Here is a 21,259-nt window from a genome sequence, read left to right on the forward strand (position 1 = left end):
TCTCTGAATGATTTATACATACAACACCAAACTTCGTTTAATAATTTCACAATAAATTCTAATCTTGGTTCGTTTCTCTAGACGTTCGGTTTGTGGCGGAACACCTGGTGCTTTAGCTCCAGTTGGACCCATTATAAAGTCCACATGTGCTGCTTCTTCATGAACGCTCTACCTGAGAGCTGGTCCTCAGAGAACGGTCCCTCGACGCCCTCTGCTGGCGACTGTGTTCACTGACTCCGTGTTCGGACCCGATGGAGATCACATGGCACCGGGCCCAGCGTCATCGACGCACACGGTAAAGGGCAGGTCACGTGAGACAGTGCTGAGAAACCTCATAACGCTTTATTCTGAGAAAAAGTGTCCGTGTCAAGTATCTTTGCCTCCAACAATCGTTTGCTTTATTAAAATTTGACAATATGATATGTTGTTTTTCCTCAGTCAAGTCTATTTGCACGATAGGTGATGATCACACTGTTATGATAAGATCCATTAAGATCCAATATATGGAAAACTAGATATAAAATATTACCTAGATACTTGTACAACGTGCGTGTTTTAACTAAATAACGTGTATTTTCTATTTGCAGCTTAACGTCACAAAAATGAGTCGAACGTGAATTACAGTAAAAAATAAATTGTTTAAATTTCGGTTCAATCACGAGTTGCACGTACGTCAGTGTTTTTATTGTCGTTTCTTTGTGATTCGTTATGGTTTTCATACCATGAATGCAGGAATAACAATTTGTTTGATGCGCGTCCGGAGGCCGCGCAAGAGACATCATGAGTTCAGCGCCTGTTTGAGGCTCATGACTTTCAAAAGGATAAGAAATCAGACGGACGTCTGGTGCGATTCGCAAGAAATACGAAAGATCAATGAAATCAAAGCGATTGGATTTCTGCTTATCGCGTCTCCTCAGGCTTCCTCTCAGATCGCCCGTGTTGGGACAGAGGTTTTGTAGTTGTGGCGTTAATCAGCACGCTGGTTTCCTCCCACTGGCGACCATAAACACCAGTTTAAAGCAGTTTGGCCGCAGTCCCAGCATGTGCGCTCGAGGCCAATTTACCGCTCATGAAGCAATGTTCATCCTGTGATTTAGCGGCATGTGACCGGCCCAGCGAAGGGGGAGGGGGGGGGGGCGTCCGGAGAGAACTCTGAAGGCTTTAAGCTCGGGACCGCGTCACATGGCTTTTCCACTTCGCGCAGGCATACGTGATCCAGTTTTGCATGGTCGCTCGTCGCCTATGAAGCAGAACCCGCTGTGATGTGGCCGCTGGTGATGATCGGTTTCACGGCGTGTTTCGTGGCCGGCCGCGCGCAGTTCCCACGTCCGTGCGCCACGCGGGAGGCGTTGCGCACCAGGCAGTGTTGCCCTCTCTGGGAGGGGGACGGTTCGGCGTGCGGGGCCCGGTCGGGCCGCGGGTTCTGTCAGGACGTGGAGGTGCGGGACCAGCCCGATGGGCCGCAGTACCCCTTCACCGGGATGGACGACAGGGAGAAATGGCCTCTGGTCTTCTACAACCGCACCTGCCAGTGCGCGGGGAACTTCATGGGCTTCAACTGCGCCGACTGCAAGTTCGGCTACTTCGGCGTGAACTGCAATGAGAGGAGAGAGTCCGTCCGGAGGAACATATTCCATCTGTCCAGGGCCGAGAGGATCAAGCTGGTGTCGTACCTGAACCTGGCCAAGCAGACCGTCAGCAGGGACTACGTTGTGGCCACGGGGACCTACAGGCAGATGGAGAACGGCACCAAGCCCATGTTCGCCAACGCGTCCGTGTACGACGTGTTCGTGTGGATCCATTACTACGTGTCGCGGGCCGCGCTGCTCGGCGGACCGGGGAACGTGTGGACCGACGTGGACTTCGCGCACTGGGCGCCCGCGTTCCTCCCGTGGCACCGCGTGTACCTGCTGCACTGGGAGCACGAGATCAGGAAGCTGACCGGAGACACGGCCTTCAGCGTCCCGTACTGGGACTGGAGGGACGCGCGAGGCTGCGACGTCTGCACCGACGACCTAATGGGCGGCCGAAACCCCCAGGACCCCAATCTGCTCAGCCCAGGGTCCGTGTTCTCATCCTGGAAGGTAACAACTCCACTTTGCTGTTATAAAACTTTAAGGGAATTTGCAAAACGTTAAAACCATGCTACATTATCTGTGTTCTTTCTCTAAAACAGTGACAGCTAATTAAGAGTTGGAGGGAAATAGGAGAGTCCTCTACTGAAATCTGTACTTCAGTCTGTCAAGCCCTGTAACAGAAAAGTCATCAGTACATTTACACATTGAGTTTTTCATGTAATTGTGTCAAAGGACAATGCTTCCATCCCTCATGAACCCGACTGTGCACTCTATACATACAACAACATGCTCTTAAGTCCATTCTACTGCTGGGATTATTAGTGGGACTTAAAAGCTCTGAGTTGCATACGTTCCTGTTGGGCTGCATGTACAGGTCATGTGCTCCAGAGCCGAGGAGTACAATGACCGAGGGGTGTTATGTGATGCCGAGGAAGAGGGCCCGCTGCGCCGTAACCCTGGCAACCACAACCGCAACATGGTCGAGCGCTTGCCGACCTCGGCGGATGTGGAGTTCACCCTGAGTCTCGCCAGCTACGACACCGGAGCCATGGACCGTAGTGCCAACATGAGCTTCAGGAACACTTTGGAAGGTCAGATAAGCTGGACCCACACACACACACACACACACACACACACACACACACACACACACACACACACACACAGTCCTGCTCCACAAGTTATATCACTCGCCTGGCTGCTCCAGCTCAAATTATATATACAGCTCTGCTCTGCTAAATCTACATCTAATTCTAGTCCCACTCTGCATGTGGCTTGTTTCTCACTCATACTACACCACTGATGAGTCTCGGGTTGCAGGATTCGGGGATCCTCAGACCGGCCTGGGCAACAGCACTCGTATGGGCATGCACGCGGCTCTGCATGTGTTCATGAACGGGTCCATGACCTCAGTGCAGGGCTCAGCCAACGACCCCATATTCCTCATCCACCACACCTTTGTTGACAGGTAAGAAAAGGCACATTTATGCATCCATGCTAACGTTAACAGCTGGGTTGTGTGTTGTCGTTTCCATTCATAGTATTTATGAGCAGTGGCTCAGGAGGCACAGACCGTCTCCATCCCAGTATCCAGAGTCTGATGCTCCTATTGGGCACAACAGTCAGTACCACATGGTCCCCTTCCTGCCCCTACACAGAAACAGAGATTTTTTCATTTCCAGCAAGGACCTGGGATATGAATACGCCTACATGCTGGATGCCAGTAAGTTGGACACCAGAGCCTCCAAAGACTAGAGCAGGTTTGACCTTTGACCTCGCCTGTCTTCTTTGCAGACCAGAGGCTGGCGGAGTCCATCCATCCGTACCTGGAGGAGCTGCAGGGCGTGTGGCCCTTCCTGCTGCTCTCGGCTCTGCTGGGAGGAGCCGTCACCGTGGCCGCGGCCGCGGCGCTTCTCAGCGTGAAGCGGCGCTACAAAGTGTGGCCCTGGCCGCATGTGAGGAAGTGGAAGGATTTGTTCGCGCTCCCGGAGAGGCAGCCTCTGATCTGGAGCGAGCGCGATGAGGCAAACAGCCACTCTAACTACCAAACTACTATATGAAGACATATTAGAGCACAGCGAAATGTTTATTATTTAATGTCAGTAACAAAAGAGATTAATGATGGTTTTGTTACACATGTAACGTTTCTGCGCGTTCCACCCACATTCTTGTCAGGTTCTACCCATTAGGTCATTTTAGACATGGTCTGTGTGACACGGTTACGGTTTCTGTCATAGAACTCGTCCATATTGACTCTTCGCATTTATTCTGAGGTTGACATGGGTTTAGCTGATTACCTTCTAAATCAGCTTATGCGGTGTGTTGCATCAGTCATGTTCTCAGGCATTTATTGTGAGGACATGGTTCCCTGCATGCACCCAACTGTCATCTGGAGTAGGAACCTAACTCTTTGGATAAACTTGCAAACGCCTCGAGGGGCATTCTTTTTATTTTTATGTGGGAGTCAGCTAAACCACATTTTTAATTGATTTGTGTTTGTGGTGGTGTGCTGAGATAATGTCTGCTCAGATGTCAAGGTCTAAGTCGTTGCTTAATATTCTGTCCTTAGTTCTGTAATGGCTGAGTAAAAAAAAAAAAAAAACTTTTGACATTTGTAAAAGTCACTACAATCCCCAAAGTTTCACGTGGTTCAACTTTTTTTGCTTGAAAGGTCACGACTACTTTATTCTACGAGTGCGTTCCACTTCGTGGTCACGTCTCAGCAGCTGAGAGTTCGGTGTCAATACGGCCCTGAAAAAACTCATAGTTGACCAGTATGTTTGCATGAAGCACTCCAGATTTAGAAGGTTCACACCAAGGTTTATTTCTGGTATGTAAAATTGATTTCAAGATTTCAAGGCTCATCTGGCCAAATTCCCTTCAAACCAACCACATGCTGTCTAACACGGCGTATTCATAATACAGTACTTTGCTCACGTGAGCCTCAGATATTACAGTACATTTTAATAATTAAAACTCTACTATGAAGCTCTCACAAAGAAAACCGATGAATACGTAATTGAATGTTCATATGAACAATTCAACAAATCTTTATATTCCAAGTGTCATTTTAGTCCCAGGAAACTGTTGTATGTCTTGTAATTTGTTTTTCCAATGGACATTTTAGAGATGGCAATTTCCAACATAAAGCAGTTTTACTGTCACACAAATATGGGAGCGCATCCAAAAAGACAGCGTTTAGCCGGACACTGTGATACTGGTGGACAAGACGATGCAACAATTTATAAAACTGCAGAATGGAATGAAAATATATCTAAATATATATTTTTTATATATATAAGCAGTTGAAAGTTTACAATTTCATATACAGTATGTGCGGATGAAAAAAATGGAAATTTACAGATAGACTCATCCTTTAGCAAACATTGTTAAAACCAAACTGGTCCCAACAGTGAGCAGTTGTATGAAAGGCTTAATGGTTGTGAAATAAAGCATGGTCACGCTGACTTTCTTTTTACTGTGTTTTTTTTCTTAAAGACAATTTCAGTGCAATTAACACCTGTGTCATCAGCTTATTTGAACTTGAGTGAAAGTCTATGTAAAGTAGGTTTTCTTAATATAACCATTCAATACTTGAGTGAAAAACCGGTGTAAAAAAATATCAATACCTAGAATAAGTCCAAAAGCTGACAAGTAAGCTGATAACTACGCATTTCTCTTGTGATTATAGAAGTTGAGTAGAGGTCAAATTTCCATGACAGTGAAAGAGGCTTTTAAAGGGGTAAATAATGGACTGTGTAGTCTTGAATTCAGCTAAAGATAAATATAATGTTTCTTTTAAAGTCCTCATCATTCGTCTTCGTCCTCACTATCAGCCTCTTCCTTCTGAGACTCCTTCTCCTTGGGCGGAGCAACGGGAGGAGGAAGGTCAAGACGAGCCCATGACATGGCCTCAGACTTCTTCATGGCTACCTCAATTTTGGCTGCCATCATGTTCACTACACTTCTACTGACATCGATCACCTACAAAGAGAGGAAGGAGTGTGGTTACAGCAACCACTAAGGCAAAAAGGCCAAAAATAAAAATGCCAATAAAGCTGGGTCTTAAATAGAGGTTCTTGTGACAAATCTTAAAGACAGTTTCTACCATTTAGGATAATAAAACAAACACAACCAGTATTTAAACTTTTTAAATGAGAACAATTCGTTACTTACTCCCCACAAGCTGATTTTCTGCTCAAACTCCTTCTCTCCCTCAAATACAACATGGATGTTGAGCTAGAGAAGAAATCAAACAAAAGCCGGTTGAAAAAACTAAATAAAATGAATGAACCCAAAAGTAAACAGCTCGTATTTGAGTTTTACTTACTGTGGTGCTGTTTGCATCCACGTAACTTATTTCTGGAAGGGCGTTTTTGGCATAGATAGAGATGATGACCTGTGATCCAGTCTGGTGCCAATCAAACCGACATGGCACCACTTTCTTACCCTGGGAAGACATTTCAGATAAACATATTAAGTAATGGTTCTTTACATAATACACAGTGAAGAGCAAGAGGTTAGACTCATTCATGATCATTTGATTAAGTGAGCAGAGCTACCTCATCTTTTTTCCTCCATAGATGTGTTCCCTTGGTGCAGCCCTCCTGAGACAGGAAGGTGTTAAAGTCGGATGTTTTCCTTTTACAGCAGCTCCAGTATTTCATTCTGGAAATGCAGATAAAGACGCTGGATTTCAAGCAGACAATAACAATTCACTGAAGAAAAAAAAAACAAAAGTGTATTGCTCTTTATTGTTTTCCACAGTTTACTGAGTGTCCCAACATCAAGTTTATTCAGTAAAGTACAGATGATTTTACTGCTTAGGGCTCTGATGTTTATGTTACAGCTTTTTAATAGTGAAGTTAAAATGGTCATATTAACCCTTCGTGGAAGATAGGAACTCCAGAGTGGTATGAGCACACATCGGAGTCGCTCACGGGGCCTTCAAAACTCTGAAAATAAGCAAAATTAAAGCTCATCAGCAAATTGTAACAGCAAGGTGTGTGGCTAATAGACACCAGAGTCATACTTATTGAAACCAGTTTGTTACCTAAACTACCTAAATCATCACTGTCTCCTTGAAAGCACACAGAGCAATAATGGAGAACTTGTTCCTTATTCGACATCCAAAGATAAAGCGTATAATTCAGCCCCAAGGATTCCACCTAGTTTATCCACAAAATGCATGGAGGCTGCAGGAAAGTGTCTCTCGGCTTTCAGTGAATACGGTTGAAATTCAAGCATATAAATGATTCAAGTTTAACTCCAAGCTTCTATCAAACCAGTCAACATGAGTATCTCTCACCATTTAGGCTCGAATCTTGCGGTCTCTATGTTGACAGGCTATATTACTTGAGCAGAAAGAAGAAGGTTTACATCCATCTCTGAGTAACAGTGAAGGTGAGGAAAAAGCAGATGAATCCGTACTACACAGAGCTGTAAGCTTCTCTGGGTCTCATCATTTATTTACCAGGAATCAGTTTGAATTATCGTGATTTGTTTTTTTCTTCAGTGACATCTGCACATATATGTAAAGACATTTTCAAACATGCAAATCAAATATGGCGCATAAGCTACAACACTCCCTTGCTGCCTTCCAAAGCCCTGCAGATGTTTGGGTTAACATGCAGATTTGAACACATCTCAACAGCATGGATGCCTTAATCCAGAATGTCTTCCTAATGTCACAGTGACATGTTCACTTACTTTAGTACATCCTCCATTTTTGCAGGATGTTCCAATCTTGATCTCGTCACTATCTTCCTCTACAAAGACAAAAAAAATGAAAAAAGTTACATCCATAGTTATGTGTTGCCCTTCCCTGTCAGTGTTTACTCAAACGCCATAACATGAATGACACAGGCGAATTCCCAGTGGCTATCCATTAACCTTCACTGTCAACAGTTTATGTTTATCGCAGCAGGGATTAGAGGTTATTCCATGATGAAAAGGACCAACAACAGAAACGGCAGTACGATGTGGAAATAGATGTGAAGGGGAAAACTCTATTCTCACCTTTTGTCTCTTCTACATTTTCAGACAGCTTCAGCTTCTCTAGAGCCTGCTTCAGAGAAGCAGACACTTTATGCTGCATTCTCACCATTGGTTCATCAGCACTGCAGCAATGCAAACACACGAGTAAGTCATAAGACAGTATCAAAAACCCAGTGGCTACAGAGCTGTTGTATTGGATGGAACGTAGAAGTACTAGTACAGGTATTAGTAGTGTAATACATGAGTTAAAAATAGCTTAACCATTCAGTAATAAAATAGATCAGTGTAGTTAATAGAACTAATATATTATAATGCAAGTGCATGATCACTAAAATCACTTGTTCTCTAATGGGGTAAACTGCAAAAACAATAACCTCTGTGTTTTTCTGTGGAATTGATTACAATATTAAAAACCAACTATCCAACCTTGGTCTGTTTATCGCTTCCTGGGGTTTGGGTGCAGAGATGATGTACTCATTGAACTTTTTTTGGTTATCTGCCTCCTTCTTTTCTCCTGAGGTCGTCACATCTGGTTTCACCGGCTCAGGGGGCTTTTCTTTGTTGTGGGGACCTTTTGTACAGCCCTGTGAATTAAAAGTCACCATGTCAGACTCTCAAACAACCACTGCTCAAGCTACTATGGCCCTGGAAAAAGTGGCAGTCGATGCCTATGAAAACAATAGACAATGGAAATGGAAACATGTCCGTAGAGGATTCAAAGTATGGATTGAAACGCTTGACTGGGGGCAAAAACTTACAACAATGCTGAGGAAGTCAGAAAAGTCAGTTGTTCTTCTCTTGCAACAGGACCATCCCTGGAGGAAGTGAGAAACATTAACTTTGACCAGACACCAGGACACAAAGAAAACTGTGTGTTTTCATGTATTTTACCTTCAATGCATCGTGGAATACTGGGATTCCCGGATGATAGGTGCAGCCATCTGTGAAAAGAAACAACCTCATTTAGACGACATATGTTTGGCGACACTAGAAATGATGTTGAAGGACAAACTGCTACACTGTTTACAGGATTATAGCTTTTCTGGTCAACTTTTAATGAATTCTAGTTTCATAAAGAAACAAAACCCATCAGCTTTTTTGGGAGTTGGGGTTCACTCTAAATTATTCAGCAAAGCCATTTCTTTGTAGAATGCTGAGTAAAGTTGTAAAATAGCTGTTGCTGAATATAGCAAAGCAGCAGCTTCAACACAAATAACATGTAGTCACTTTCATCTCTTAATGGGCACTACCCCATTTTTGGTAAAGAGCATTTGTGATATTCTGCAACCACTTGCTGTGTCTTTCATATGTGGTTCACTCAAGGTCTGCTTTCACATGTTTAGAAGCTCTACACTGTAGAATCTGATCTTAAGCAGGACGTTATATGTGTAAGTTAGGATTCAAACATGTTGACTTGGGGCTGAGAATAAAACATTACATTACACATTAAATAATAATATTAATACAAATAAAAAATACAAATTTTAAATTAATTGATGTATCAGAGATGCCAGATACCAGAGTTTTACACATTTGCTATAAGACAGCATGATTATTTTACTGTCCTGTTTGTCTCAAATCTGTCCTAAAAGACAAATCACAGTGAGAGGAAGAACATTTGGCTGGCTGACACCATAAATCAAACATTTTCCTTAGAGAACAGCCTGTGCCTCTTATGTGCTAATGTCTTTGATATGCTTTTTAGCTACACCTAAAGGTAATGAGAAAATATTCTTCTGCTATCAACAAAGGCATCCTATTAAAATGGAAATTACACTGGAATGCTGCTTCTGTGTATCTGGAAACACAATGTTATATTACCTAAATACAGATGAGTATGTTTCTGATGAAAGAAAACAAAGGACGTAGTAATGTCCTAGCCTATCTTGAGGTAGGTCAATTATTATATATTAACAGTCTCACGACCAAACCGATAGGCAAAAAATTAAGATCAAGAAGCAAATCACCATGACAATAATCTATTAACATAATCAAATTAATAATTTAATTGGACACGCTGCCCTGTGGGAAGGGATAATAATCACAGGATGGTATTGTTTATTTTTCATGCCTTCTCTATGTTTCTGGGGAGAGATGTTTGTCATACATGAGAAAAGGCAATGAAATGTGATTTTTGGTTTAGCTCACGATGATGAAGAGGAGTGTTGAAATTGCCTTAGCTTCGTGTGAAATCTTTGGCTACATTAAAATCAAGGATTTGGCCCCGGTCTGTAAAATGTAAACATGTCCTGGTTTCTAAACGGGGCTCCTAGTTGTTGGGCATATGCTGTACTCCCTTTCACAGATCCATGTTGAACTGCAGGCAGCAGACAGTGTGGGTTTAAAACGTACTTCCCTCAAGCACAGCCCGCTCTGGTACTAAGGAAAAGGCTTCGCTCCTTGTTTCTTCCCAGTTCACATGGGTCTCTAAGCTTTCATGCGTCTAGTTTTGCATCTCTGTAGAATGCTGAAGGGCAGACGTGCCAGAAATTTGAAACTTCCTGTGCTGATGACTATTTTAACAGCCTGCCTGCCTAACTTGGCCCATTGTCCTCTTCAGTTTAATTTTACTGAGCTGTTGAATACAAGTTCTGTGTAGCTGTTGGAATCTAAACCTACTTTCCAGTTCATACAAATGCAGTGGCATCCAAAATCTACTATAAATGTCCTATTTGAATGGATAGTCGACTATATCATACATAATTGATGCCAGCCAACATTAACCATGACATAACATCAATAAACACAGCCATCACTGCTGTTTAAAACTTGACCTGCTGGTGTCTGGTCACTCCTTGCTTTATGAATGAAACACCTGTATTAACAAATGTAAGACAATGTGATGACACAACGTAAATGATCTACGCGTAACAAAAACGTAGAACTACCTCGCGTAGAGGTCACTGTTCGGACCATCGGTTCTCTGAAGTACTGTACTTGTGGCTAACACCGGGAGCTAACAATGCTAACAAACAGCGTTGTAACAAGTCCCAGCAGGTCCACGTGTTATTATGCACACGAATTATGAACAAAATCAGTATGAATGAATAAAGTTGCCACTGTGTCCTGTTCACACATGTAAATGTCCAGTTAGCTTGTTACAAGGACCCGAAACCAACGGGCCTATTCGCTGTAGAAATTTCTAGATGGTCAGAGTTTAACGCTAGCTGCTAACATGCTGGTGAGGCGCACCGCTACGCCGAACTAAGCTAAACTACTCACCGTCTGGGTTGTTTTCTGGATCAAACCTTTGTCCACAGCCCTTATTGTAACACAACACGGACATGGTAGCGGGTAAAACAGGTGAAACAGCAGAGCAGACTTAATAGCCACAGTTCAAAGGATGGCGTGAGAGATGCAGAGCCGCCGCAGCCGCCGTTCTCAACCGCTGTAACTGCGCTCGGCACACTTCCGGGTGTGGTCGGCCGCACTCGGCAAAGATCGGAGAGCCAACCCGTCGCCGCCTCCATCCTGAGCGCACTGTGGTCCCAGACGAGCGACAACTGATGCTGGCCGCTTCTAAACTTGCGTTAAGCGACATCCTCTTTCTCTCGCACGCGTCTCGCACTTTAGGCTTCCCGCGAACGGGCTGGTGGAAACTGAATGTCAGTTTGGCGCTAACTATTGCAGATAAGCCCCGCACTGCTCTAAGGGTTACAGCAGTCAGGTGCACGAAACTGGGGCAATAGCCATTTAGTTTTGCGAGGATGGCTGCAGCTCAGTAGACAACCGCCTGTCGGGATATGTGCACATGCATTTTGCACTTCGCGCATCTCCGTCGACTTCAACGCGACAGTTTTTTTTGCCTTTCTATTCCTTTTAGAAAATCACCCACTGTCGGAGAGAGGAGGGGATATGTCTTACTTTGACTAATTGCATCTGTGTCGTGAAAAGGTAGGATTGCTGTGAGTGAAGTATTTACCTTGCACAGTGTGGTCCGTGAAAATGCAGACCGCAGCCTTATAAACGCGTGGATTTCTGCGAGGTGACGAGGCTGCACGGAACATTATCAGTCATGGGAGCAGATAAATGCACCCCGAGATTCCCGGGGTCGTCACTATCCAGGGACTATTCATCTAAATTTGACAGCCTATTTAACGGCTATGCTTCGACACACCTCATTACATTAAGGCTATATTTGAAGTTTTTTTTTCAATACATTATAGAGCATTTGGTATTTATGTCTGTTACAGATGAATTATGAAGAAGACAATGAGAGTGTCTTATGGCGATTTCAATGCATACAGCAATTTGAAAAGTAAACACCAGTGTGTGCAAAATTATAAGCATTTATTATGAAAGTTTTTACTGACTTATCTGCAGTTATTAGCTGTGGTTAGGCATTTTACTGTGTTTAATATGTTTGTGCTCTTAATTCCCAATTAGTGTTACTGTGGTTAGATCATAAGATCCTCTGGTCCTAGTTGTGTTTTCTTCTATGGGGATATAGCCACTAAGGCTGTGTCTTTATTGCAGTAACAGTGGGTCTTGCTACCCCTTGTTATTTTATTCTGTGACATGATGCCTTTTAGTGAGGCTGTTTAAGTTTTTTGTGCTTTGATGTGGGTCGTTTAAAGGCATGTCACTCTCTGCTTCTGAGCCTTTTGGGTGCAATTTTCAGTGTCTGAATGCAAACGGTTGGAGCCCAGCACTGAATATGCTATCACATCCCAGCACAGATAAGCTGTATCCCAGAAAGTTCTCTGTTAATTTTTCTCTATTAACAGTTGTCAATCCCAGTTTTAACATGCAGAGTGTGTGTCTGGAACATCTTGCCAGCTGAATTCATGTGTTTGTCTTGTTATTCCTTCCAATTATAGGGTGACTGGATGGTGGAATAGTGATGAAGGCTAATCGATGGGGAAACATGCTTTCTCTATCCAGCAATCCTCTTCTTTTCCATTTTATTTGCTTTTTACTCCTCCTCCACTGCTTCCTCTCGACCCATTCCCAGTATCTGTCAGAGCCTAGGACAGGACAAGGCCTGCTGCTGTTCACCCAGCCTGCCTATAACACTTCCATTTTCGAGAACTCCGCTGCAAGAACTTACGTCAGGGGTGATGTCAAAATGGGCATCATTCTTGGGCCACCTCGGTCTTTAGACATTAAATATTCTATTGAGTCTGGCGACAGTGAAGGAATATTCCAGGCTGAGGAGTTTGTAATGGGAGATTTTTGCTTCCTCCGTATACGCACTAATGGAGGCAGTGGTGCCATTCTGAATCGGGAAGTACAGGACAACTACACTCTGATAGTAAAGGCATCTGCCCATGGAGGCTTAGAAGCCTTAGCCACCATTTATGTCAAGGTTTTGGACACTAATGATCTCCGACCTCTGTTTTCCCCAACCTCCTATTCATTCGTGGTTTCTGAGAGTGCTCCCCTGGGCGCAAGCATTGGACGTGTGACAGCCACAGATGCTGATGTGGGCTCTAATGGGGATTTCTACTACTTCTTCAAGAGCAGAGTTGAACTCTTTGCTGTTCATCCGACCAGTGGCGTGGTTACCTTGACCGCTCAGCCTAGGATGGACAAACAAGACCGGTTTGAGCTGGAGGTGCAGGTGGTTGATAGAGGGATGAAACTCTATGGGAACAACGGGATCAGCAGCACTGCTAAGGTTGTCATTGCTGTGGAGCGGGTTAATGAATTTGCTCCTGTTCTGAGTGCAGTTGCTGTTGTCCCATCATGGGTGGACAAAGACCCAATCTATGCCAGAATCACAGTGGAGGACAAAGACGATGGTGTATCTGGGGATATAGAGTGGGTATCCATTGTTGAGGGTGACCTCTTCGAACAGTTCGTGGTTGATCGATCTCCTCTTGGGAATGAGTACAGGGTTAAAACATCCGAACCTGTTGACTGGGATACATTCCCCTATGGGTGCAATTTGACCTTTCAGGCTAAAGACAGGGGAATACCACCCAAGTTTTCAAATACTCAGGTTGTTCAGTTATTGGTTACAAAGCCAGAGCCAGTGTTAGTGAAATTTGAAAAAGATGTCTATATTGTTAAGGTAAGCGAAATAACTCCCCCAGGCACCGTAGTAGAATTAGTAAAAGTCTCCCCAGCCGCTCTGAGTGTTAATTATAGCTTCAGTAGCCTTTCGGATCCAACGCACTTTGATATAAACCCTTCGACTGGAGTTATTGTAACCACAAGGCAGCTGACAAAGATATCACAGGATTTCATGGAGTTGGAGGTGGTTGAAATGATCAGTCAGCAGCGGGCAAAGGTCCAAATTACCATAGAGGATGCTAATGACAACTCCCCGGTGTTCAACAGGCCGTTCTATGATATTGGAATCAATGAGAGTCTCCCTGTTGGCACTGTTGTCGCTGTAGTGTCTGCTGTGGATTATGATAAAGGAGAGAACGGGTATGTAACGCATACAATCAGCGGTGAACCGTCTCTTCCATTCACCATAGACCAGGACTCAGGGGAGGTGAGGATTACAAGGGACCTGGACTTTGAGTCTTCAAATGAAGTCTATTCTTTTGCTGTGCGGGCCTCTGACTGGGGTTCACCCTACAGAAGAGAGAGCGAGGTTAATGTCACTATCCGTCTCATAAATATCAACGACAACCAGCCTGTTTTTGAAAGAGTTTCCTGCAGAGGCATGATAAGCCGTGATTTCCCTGTCAGCGAGACTATTGTCACCTTGTCAGCTGTAGATATGGACGAGCTTGGAATGGTAAAATATAAAATATTGTCTGGGAACGAGCTGGACTATTTTAACTTGCATTCTGACTCTGGGGCTTTGTCATTGAAAAGATCATTAGCAATGGATAATTTAAAAAATGGGGTATTCAACCTGAAAATAATTGCAACAGATGGAGAGATGTTCTCCGATCCTACGTTTGTGAATATATCTGTGGTGAGGGGAGTAAAGCTGCCCAGGGGGTTCAACTGCAAAGACACCAGAGTAGCTCAGCTGCTGGCGGAGAAGATGCTCTCCAAAGCGTCGGCCATGGCTCGACCGAGATCAGACGGGAGGCACACGGACCTCTTCTCTGTGAACAAGCAGTCTCCCCAGTTCGAGGCCTTGCCGACTAGCATTCTGGTGAGGGAGGACCTCCCTGCCGGCGCCAGCGTGTTCCAGGTGCGCGCTCGAGACGGGGACACGGGCTTCAACGGCCGCGTTCTCTTCGCCATATCTGATGGCAATAAGGAAAACGGCTTCAATATCAACATGGAGACGGGGCTGATAACTGTCCTGCGGCCACTTGACCGTGAGCGATGGGATCGTTACTTCCTCAACATAACGGTCTACGATCAGGGCATTCCTCAGATGTCCAACTGGAGGCTGCTCACGATGATCATCGAGGACGCTAACGACAACGACCCTGAGTTTTACCAGGACGGCTTCTCCGCGCTGGTCTCCGAGAATTCCGCCATCGGCGTGGAAGTCGTCACCATCACGGCGTTCGACAGAGACATGGCCCAGAATGGACAGCTGTCCTTCAAAATGCTGACCAACGTCCCCCAGTTTGGGATCGACAGCGAAACGGGGACCGTGTTTGTTGCTAGCCACTTGGACCGAGAAACGTTCCCCGTGTTCTCGCTGAAGATCGAAGTGAAAGACAAAGCGGAGAGAGGCACTCGGAGGTCATCAGTGACTACTCTAAATGTAATAGTGGAGGATGTGAATGATTGCGCCCCAGCTTTCATCCCGAGCAGCTACTCGGCTCGAGTACTGGAGGACCTCCCGCCCGGGGCTGTGATTTCCTGGGTGCAGGCTCAGGATCCAGACGTCGGCCCAAGCGGACAGGTCCGATACTCCCTGATGAACGACTTCAGTGGCACTTTTGAGGTAGGGGGACGTCACTGTTGGTGTTGACTGCACTGCCACATTTGCTTAATTGACAGTTTATGATACATGGGGCTGTAATGCTTTGTGCAGGTCGATGGTGTGAGCGGGGTGTTGAGGATAAGGAAAGAGCTGGACTTTGAGAAGCAGCAGTTTTTCAACCTGACGCTGCTCGCTGAGGACAGGGGAACGCCCAGCCTTAAGAGTCAGACGTTTGTGGAGGTGGAGGTGGGTGAAACTTGCACGCGTGCTTACGCATTCACAAACACACACACACGTCCTGTTATCAGTTTAATCACACAGGCATTAACATTGATTGTTTTGCTGGTTCATTTCAAGATCACTGATAGAAGAGGCGACATTTACATTTTATCTTTAATCGAATGCCTGAGCGAAAGCCTTTAGGTCATGGTACTGTACACTAAAACCCATTAGACCATCCACAACATTCACTTATTATTATATGCTTAAAGACAAGTGGCTGTATGTCCTACACTTTAGTTTATCCTAAATGCAAGTACATATTTGCAAACTTGAGAGCTGCCAGCCATGAAGTTCTTACTCAAAATGAAAGCAAACGCTCACTTTTCTTCAGGTGGTGGACGTCAATGAGAATCTGTATGCGCCGTACTTCACCGAGTTCGCCGTGAGAGGCTCGGTGAAGGAGAACTCCCGTGCAGGCACAAGCGTCCTGACTGTCAGCGCTAAGGATGATGACAAGGGACGTGATGGCGTATTGAGATACTCTATCAGTGGTGGCAGCGGACTTGGCACTTTCACCATTGACGAAGACACAGGTGTGACACAAGATCAATCTTATAGCCTATTTATGTAAAGCGAAAATCCAACAACGGACAGGGACATGCTTGGAATATCAACATCTATATTAGCTCCTAACCACCGCAGGATGCATGTTGGTCTATATATATTTCTTCAGATTGGTGATGACTTGTGATGTTGTCACTCTTGGTTTTGTTTTTTTGCCTTTTTCACATGCGTGTGCCGGCGAGTCAGAGATGTGAGCCTCGTGTGGGAGCTGTGCACTGTGAGTGATCATTACTGTAATGAGAGCAGCACGCCAGCTTCACTGGCTGGGCCTCAGGTCATCCACTACAAGTTACCCAGTGCTGTGTGGATAGCATTGATCAAGGCTCTCCTGCTCGGTAGCCTCGCCCTTTCCAAGTACTCTATACTGAAATCATTATGATTTATTTAAGGATGCCCGACCCCAATAAAGTGTGGAGTTGTCTCCAACTCTCCTGCACTACAAAACCGTGGTCCCATCAAAACGCGCCGGTATAAAAATAGAACGATTCTAATAAAATCAAAGTGAGTAATTGCCAGTTAGCTGTAAAAAAAATGAGCTTTATTTACCTGAAAAAAACAGAGAATTTAACTCGTATTCTTCTTCTGCGATGTCACTTATTTTATTCTAGTCTTCTAGAGTATTTCTGGGACCGTTTTCAGAGGACAAGTGACATGATTCCTCTTGTGACCGCTCTTTTCACCTCTTGTCACACTGGTCCCTACTGTATGTGACTTGCACTGGAGGCTTGTATTGACCTTTAACTAGGCTAATTAGTATTGACTGTAGTTGAGAGGCGAGAGCGGCACAGATGGACAGACAGAGTGAACATGTTTCCATTGTCATACAGTATGTATAGATACGTTCTGTAACCATCCGCTGCAGTGGATGTTAATACAATTACCCACCGTACAGCGAATACGCAGACAGGTCCTCAGCGCTTTCTGTTATAGAGCCTGGCACTGCTACGGTATTCACGGTAGTATTAAGGCGTCACTGAGGAGCATCGCAGCCAGGGAGAATGTTTATTGAGTGCAGATTTTCCAAGGGAAATCAGAGTGCTTGTTAGAGCAGAAAGTGAAGGCAGAGAGGTGGAAGTGAAGCGAGGAGAGGAAGGATGAGGATGAGGATGCAGGGGAGTACATGAAAAGTGTCAGAAGAGAACGCTTCTTTCTTCCTCACAGGCCTTTTTAGATTTTGTTACTTCTTTGGGGAAGCCTGCTTTTAAGTTCTGGCTTTTATTTTTTTTCCTTCGCCCGCTAATATCACAAGCGAGTGAAAAGTCTCTGGCCGGCGCCGGTTTCGGTGTCAGACGAGCGCCACTGCGAGCGCACGCCAGGTTGTCTCTCATCAAGCTTTAGCACTCAGCGTTGTCATGTGTGGACGTGGGAGAACGCCGCCGTCCTCCCACAATGCATTTAGCTGCCACGCTGAGTGGCTCTGTTTTGACCGCTTGTCAATCTGTGGCTCTTAGTGCCAAAACCAAGTACGGGCGCGCGGACAGTGAGCGAGAGTCAAAGGGACAGAGAGAGAGAGAGAACTCCATGCTTTGGAGTCATTCTGTAGCTTGTAAACTGTATCTACAGTATGATTCACCAGCATTGTCCGTCTTTTTCCATCGAATACGTTCAGATGACTCACACAGGTGTAAAGTCAGGGCCGATCTTTACAGGAAGCAGCAGCATCTTCTTTGACTTAAACCTTGGCTATTGTGCGCTTTAAACAAACATTGGTATTCGTGTCCTTGGCTCAGTGGAAGGAAAGCCCGGCCCAGCTGTCAGACGTTCCTCTTCCCCTGGTTGTGCTTTGTCGCCGTCTGGATGCAGCGTTCTTTAACTTCAAGACCAACGAGCTTTCAATGAGCCATCGATTCAGTATTTGTTACACATCAACGGCGTATATTCATCGATGCCTCCTCGTCTCCAGATGCAGAAACACACAGCGCGCGTGCTGTTCACGTGGATTCTTTGATACGGCGGCGTCAGTGCGATGGCGGGATCCCAAAAGCTTAATAGACATGACAGATGGATGTAAACCCGACTGTGCTGTGAACTTCTACATTAGAAAATATGCCGTGACCCTTCAATTTTATGTTCACTCTTTGAAGTGTGTTATTTATGGTGAGAATGGATGCTGTCAAGTTAGATTTATATTGAATTCACTGAATAGTGCCTGTCGGTCTTAAAGTTCAAAGAGCTTTTCAAACAGCCAGCTCTGTTTTCCTCGTCTCCCTCTGTCAAGATATCTGACAGAGATGAGATGGGCTTTGAAAAGGACACGGCCAAGGACGACAGCGCCAGGATGTGTTTCAGCAAACACTTTTATTATGCATTGTGCGTGTCCTGGCCAGCTGCTAAGTCATAATCTGGCATATACACACACTTGCTGATGAGAAGGTAGCATCACCGTGCAGGGGGGCGGGTTCTCAACAGAACCGAGTCAGGACCAGGAAGCGCCCACGGACCCACACCACTGGTCCTTAATGGGTTCGATCGTACAACCGATCAGCTGGAATATTATTATATTATACATATATAATATAATAATATAATACGAATATTATACAGTATAAAAAGAGTTCTGTTAATTGGTTTTCAAACCAACACCTCCACCACTACTTTTTATCCCATCACTCAGTACAGTAGCTCTGCTCGAGCATAGAAGGCCGTGGGCCTGGAATGTGAACTTTGGCGCTGAGGGTGTGTCACTGTTCGTCCATTGTGAGCATTGCGTTTGCCCCCTTGAGAGGTCACCATAGCTGTCAGCTACTCATGTACCTTAAGGCCACTAAACACAGTCAACGCATGTGTGTGTGATGAGTGTGTGTCTGTCCTGGCACAGTTCAGGGCACATTTAGCGCTATGCATAGAGCAGCGGGAGCAGTTTGGTCAGCTGTGATTAGCTGTGGAGAAGCTGAAACATTGAAGGTGACTACAGCGGCTCTACTAATGCCTGTGAATGTCACTGGAGCCAGGACACGAAGTTTACTCCACATTTGTGCCTTTGCCTCTGGAAACTTTGCATTCAAAGACTTTTGCCATGAGATCTCTGTGCTTCGGTTTCAGTGATGACACCAAAGCCCAAGTACTAAAGCGCCCGCGTTCTTCTCTGCTACAACAGGGGTGATCTACACTGCCGGCATCCTGGACTGTGAGACCAAAGACTCGTACTGGTTCACAGTCTACGCCACAGATAAAGGGGTCACGCCGCTGTCAGCGTCCATCGAGGTCTTCATACAGGTACGACCCCCTCTCAGTGCAGCAGTGTGTGAAAACACAAGCCGCTAGTTCAGGCCTGGCTGCATTCAGGTGAGCGGCTGCTTTACTCGCGGCCTCTTTATCACAAGGAACAAGAGGGAGATTAATCAGGCACAGGTGCTCCTCATTCAGCGGCGGAACCGTCCCGACTCCCTGCGCCGCCCAGAAAACACTCAATCACCGCTTTGTTTGCCATAAATAATCTAGATCTATGCCGTGAGAGGGCAAATTAATTCGCTGCGAGTTTAAAATATGACATTTACTACATGACATTTTCTGGCAAATAAATGGCCGTTTCCTGATTGATACCGGATCAGCTGAGGCCCAGTTCACGCTGCGTTTAATGAGCTGTTGATTAACATAGATACTAAAAGCCCTGCGTTCTCTGTCGCACGCCCCCCCCCTCTCTCTCTCCCTCAGGTAGAGGATGTGAATGACAACGCCCCCCTCACCTCGGATCCTATCTACCATCCGGTCATAATGGAGAACTCCCCCAAAGACGTGTCGGTCATCCGCATCCAGGCGCAGGACCCCGACCTCACCGCCACTCCCAGCCGTCTGAGCTACCGCATCACTGCTGGCAACCCCCAGAACTTCTTCTCTGTCAACCCTAAAACAGGTAAAACAGGAGATACAGAGAAACTGTAATCTGACATCGAGGCAGTCTAATGTACTATAACAGTGGGATTAATGCTATTTACATCAGATTTTCATGTTAATCTGTTTATAAGCCTTTGATTGACTCTGATTTTCTTTCTTCATGCACCTCCTACTTTATTCACTCAATAAGCAGCTGTGGACCCTGCATAACAAATGAAAATGACTTCAGTGCCCACACAGTCAAGCATCTAGGACACTGATGAGCCACCCAGACAATCATCACTGCACTCTGACTGAATATTTCTTTCAGTGTCCTTCAGGGTTGAAAGCGCTTTGCAGTCTCCTCAAGGAAATTAGTGCAGTTAGTGCCTTTATAAAGGTGATGTGTGCGGGTGAAACCTTTCAATCACAAATTAGTCGAAGCTATTCTCTATTTTGCTTGTTTCCTAAACGGGAGTCCAATAGTTTAGTTCTATGCATTTTGCATAATATAATAAGAAAAATATTCCAGGAGTATTAGCTGGGATTTGGAATTAGAACCAGCATAAGCCCCTGTGGGATCCAGACGGAGTCTGATCAAGAGTCTGAGCTTGTGAAAAATATGTCCCGACTGCCTGTGGTTGTATTTTACCTTCAGTGAACTTCAGTGAAAAAATAGCACATCAAATGTTAAGACCTGTGAATTTGTGTGTGTGGGAAAAAGATGGAATTTGCTGACGGTCCTTGATCTGTGCACTGATTTGAATTTCATAAGTAGATATGAAAAGACTTTGTGAATGGAACCAAGGGGGTGGTGATGTTTTCCCTTTTTGATGTATTAGTCAATGGGAACTTCTGTCTTCTGTGAGTGAAACTGCTGAAGCAGAACTAGACCAGCAACACTTTGCTGCGAGATAAGGGCGTGTTGCAGACCAGTGGAGACTTGAGCCTCTGGCCTCGGAGTCGATAAGTGGCCGACAGAGTGGTGCCCGGGTCACGTCTTCACCCCACACGCCTTTCACAGACAGAACTGGAGCCACACAAAAGCAGGACCTGGGAACAATCTGGAATGCGCTCAATCACAAAGGCTCTGTCTAAAATGTACAACACAATGAACAGTTTTACATTTTAGTTCAAAGAGAAAATATTCACTAGATTTTCATTAATCTTTTGAACTTTGCCCTCATATTCTTTTACCCTTTTCCTACTGTTCCCAACATTCCATAGATTATTC

General features: G+C 45.1%; 3 protein-coding genes and 1 long non-coding RNA gene across 7 annotated transcripts in view; 2 read left to right on the forward strand and 2 right to left on the reverse strand.

Annotated features, from left to right (window-relative positions):
* The first annotated feature begins 1,130 nt into the window (after positions 1-1,130).
* LOC114868934 (tyrosinase-like) lies at positions 1,131-5,044 on the forward strand. The gene is made up of 5 exons (XM_029172600.3): positions 1,131-2,084; positions 2,452-2,668; positions 2,898-3,045; positions 3,119-3,300; positions 3,372-5,044. Exons 1-5 carry the CDS (start codon positions 1,263-1,265, stop codon positions 3,635-3,637), a joined length of 1,635 nt encoding a protein of 544 aa, XP_029028433.1. The 5' UTR covers positions 1,131-1,262; the 3' UTR covers positions 3,638-5,044.
* chordc1b (cysteine and histidine-rich domain (CHORD) containing 1b) lies at positions 4,847-10,997 on the reverse strand. The gene is made up of 11 exons (XM_029172604.3): positions 10,797-10,997; positions 8,466-8,515; positions 8,333-8,389; positions 8,001-8,158; positions 7,596-7,696; positions 7,287-7,345; positions 6,462-6,532; positions 6,140-6,245; positions 5,908-6,027; positions 5,754-5,816; positions 4,847-5,561 (listed from the first exon to the last, which is right to left on the reverse strand). The coding sequence occupies exons 1-11, from the start codon at positions 10,858-10,860 to the stop codon at positions 5,388-5,390; spliced, it is 1,023 nt and encodes a 340-aa protein (XP_029028437.1). The 5' UTR covers positions 10,861-10,997; the 3' UTR covers positions 4,847-5,387.
* Positions 10,998-11,067: 70 nt separating this feature from the next.
* The window catches only part of LOC114868933 (protocadherin Fat 3), a 46,453-nt gene continuing 36,261 nt past the window's right edge, over positions 11,068-21,259 (forward strand). For all 4 annotated transcript variants that reach the window (XM_055502049.1, XM_041073794.2, XM_055502050.1 and 1 more), the window contains exons 1-6: positions 11,068-11,468; positions 12,395-15,387; positions 15,478-15,612; positions 15,980-16,181; positions 19,310-19,428; positions 19,867-20,065. In XM_055502049.1, the coding sequence (XP_055358024.1) occupies positions 12,418-15,387; positions 15,478-15,612; positions 15,980-16,181; positions 19,310-19,428; positions 19,867-20,065 (3,625 nt within the window). In that variant the 5' untranslated portion in view covers positions 11,068-11,468; positions 12,395-12,417. The remainder of the gene's footprint in view (positions 11,469-12,394; positions 15,388-15,477; positions 15,613-15,979; positions 16,182-19,309; positions 19,429-19,866; positions 20,066-21,259) is intronic.
* Positions 19,428-20,467, reverse strand: LOC129602954 (uncharacterized). Its single transcript, XR_008692455.1, has 3 exons — positions 20,148-20,467; positions 19,899-20,056; positions 19,428-19,599 (listed from the first exon to the last, which is right to left on the reverse strand). It is a non-coding gene; the product is annotated as an uncharacterized LOC129602954 (long non-coding RNA).

The sequence above is a fragment of the Betta splendens genome, chromosome 14 (assembly GCF_900634795.4).
Source record: "Betta splendens chromosome 14, fBetSpl5.4, whole genome shotgun sequence".
NCBI lineage: Eukaryota > Metazoa > Chordata > Actinopteri > Anabantiformes > Osphronemidae > Betta > Betta splendens.

Bases quoted from the DNA above. Each gene is read 5' to 3' on its own strand.
- chordc1b (XM_029172604.3), bottom strand. From the start codon at position 10,860: ATGTCCGTGTTGTGTTACAATAAGGGCTGTGGACAAAGGTTTGATCCA. The intron at 8,516-10,796 runs GTGAGTAGTTTA...TTCTTTTCACAG, and splicing joins TCCAGAAAACAACCCAGACG to ATGGCTGCACCTATCATCCG. The intron at 6,246-6,461 runs GTTAATATGACC...CTGCATTTCCAG, and splicing joins GTTCCTATCTTCCACGAAGG to AATGAAATACTGGAGCTGCT.
- LOC114868934 (XM_029172600.3), top strand. From the start codon at position 1,263: ATGTGGCCGCTGGTGATGATCGGTTTCACGGCGTGTTTCGTGGCCGGC. The intron at 2,085-2,451 runs GTAACAACTCCA...CTGCATGTACAG, and splicing joins CCGTGTTCTCATCCTGGAAG to GTCATGTGCTCCAGAGCCGA. The intron at 3,046-3,118 runs GTAAGAAAAGGC...TTCCATTCATAG, and splicing joins CACCACACCTTTGTTGACAG to TATTTATGAGCAGTGGCTCA.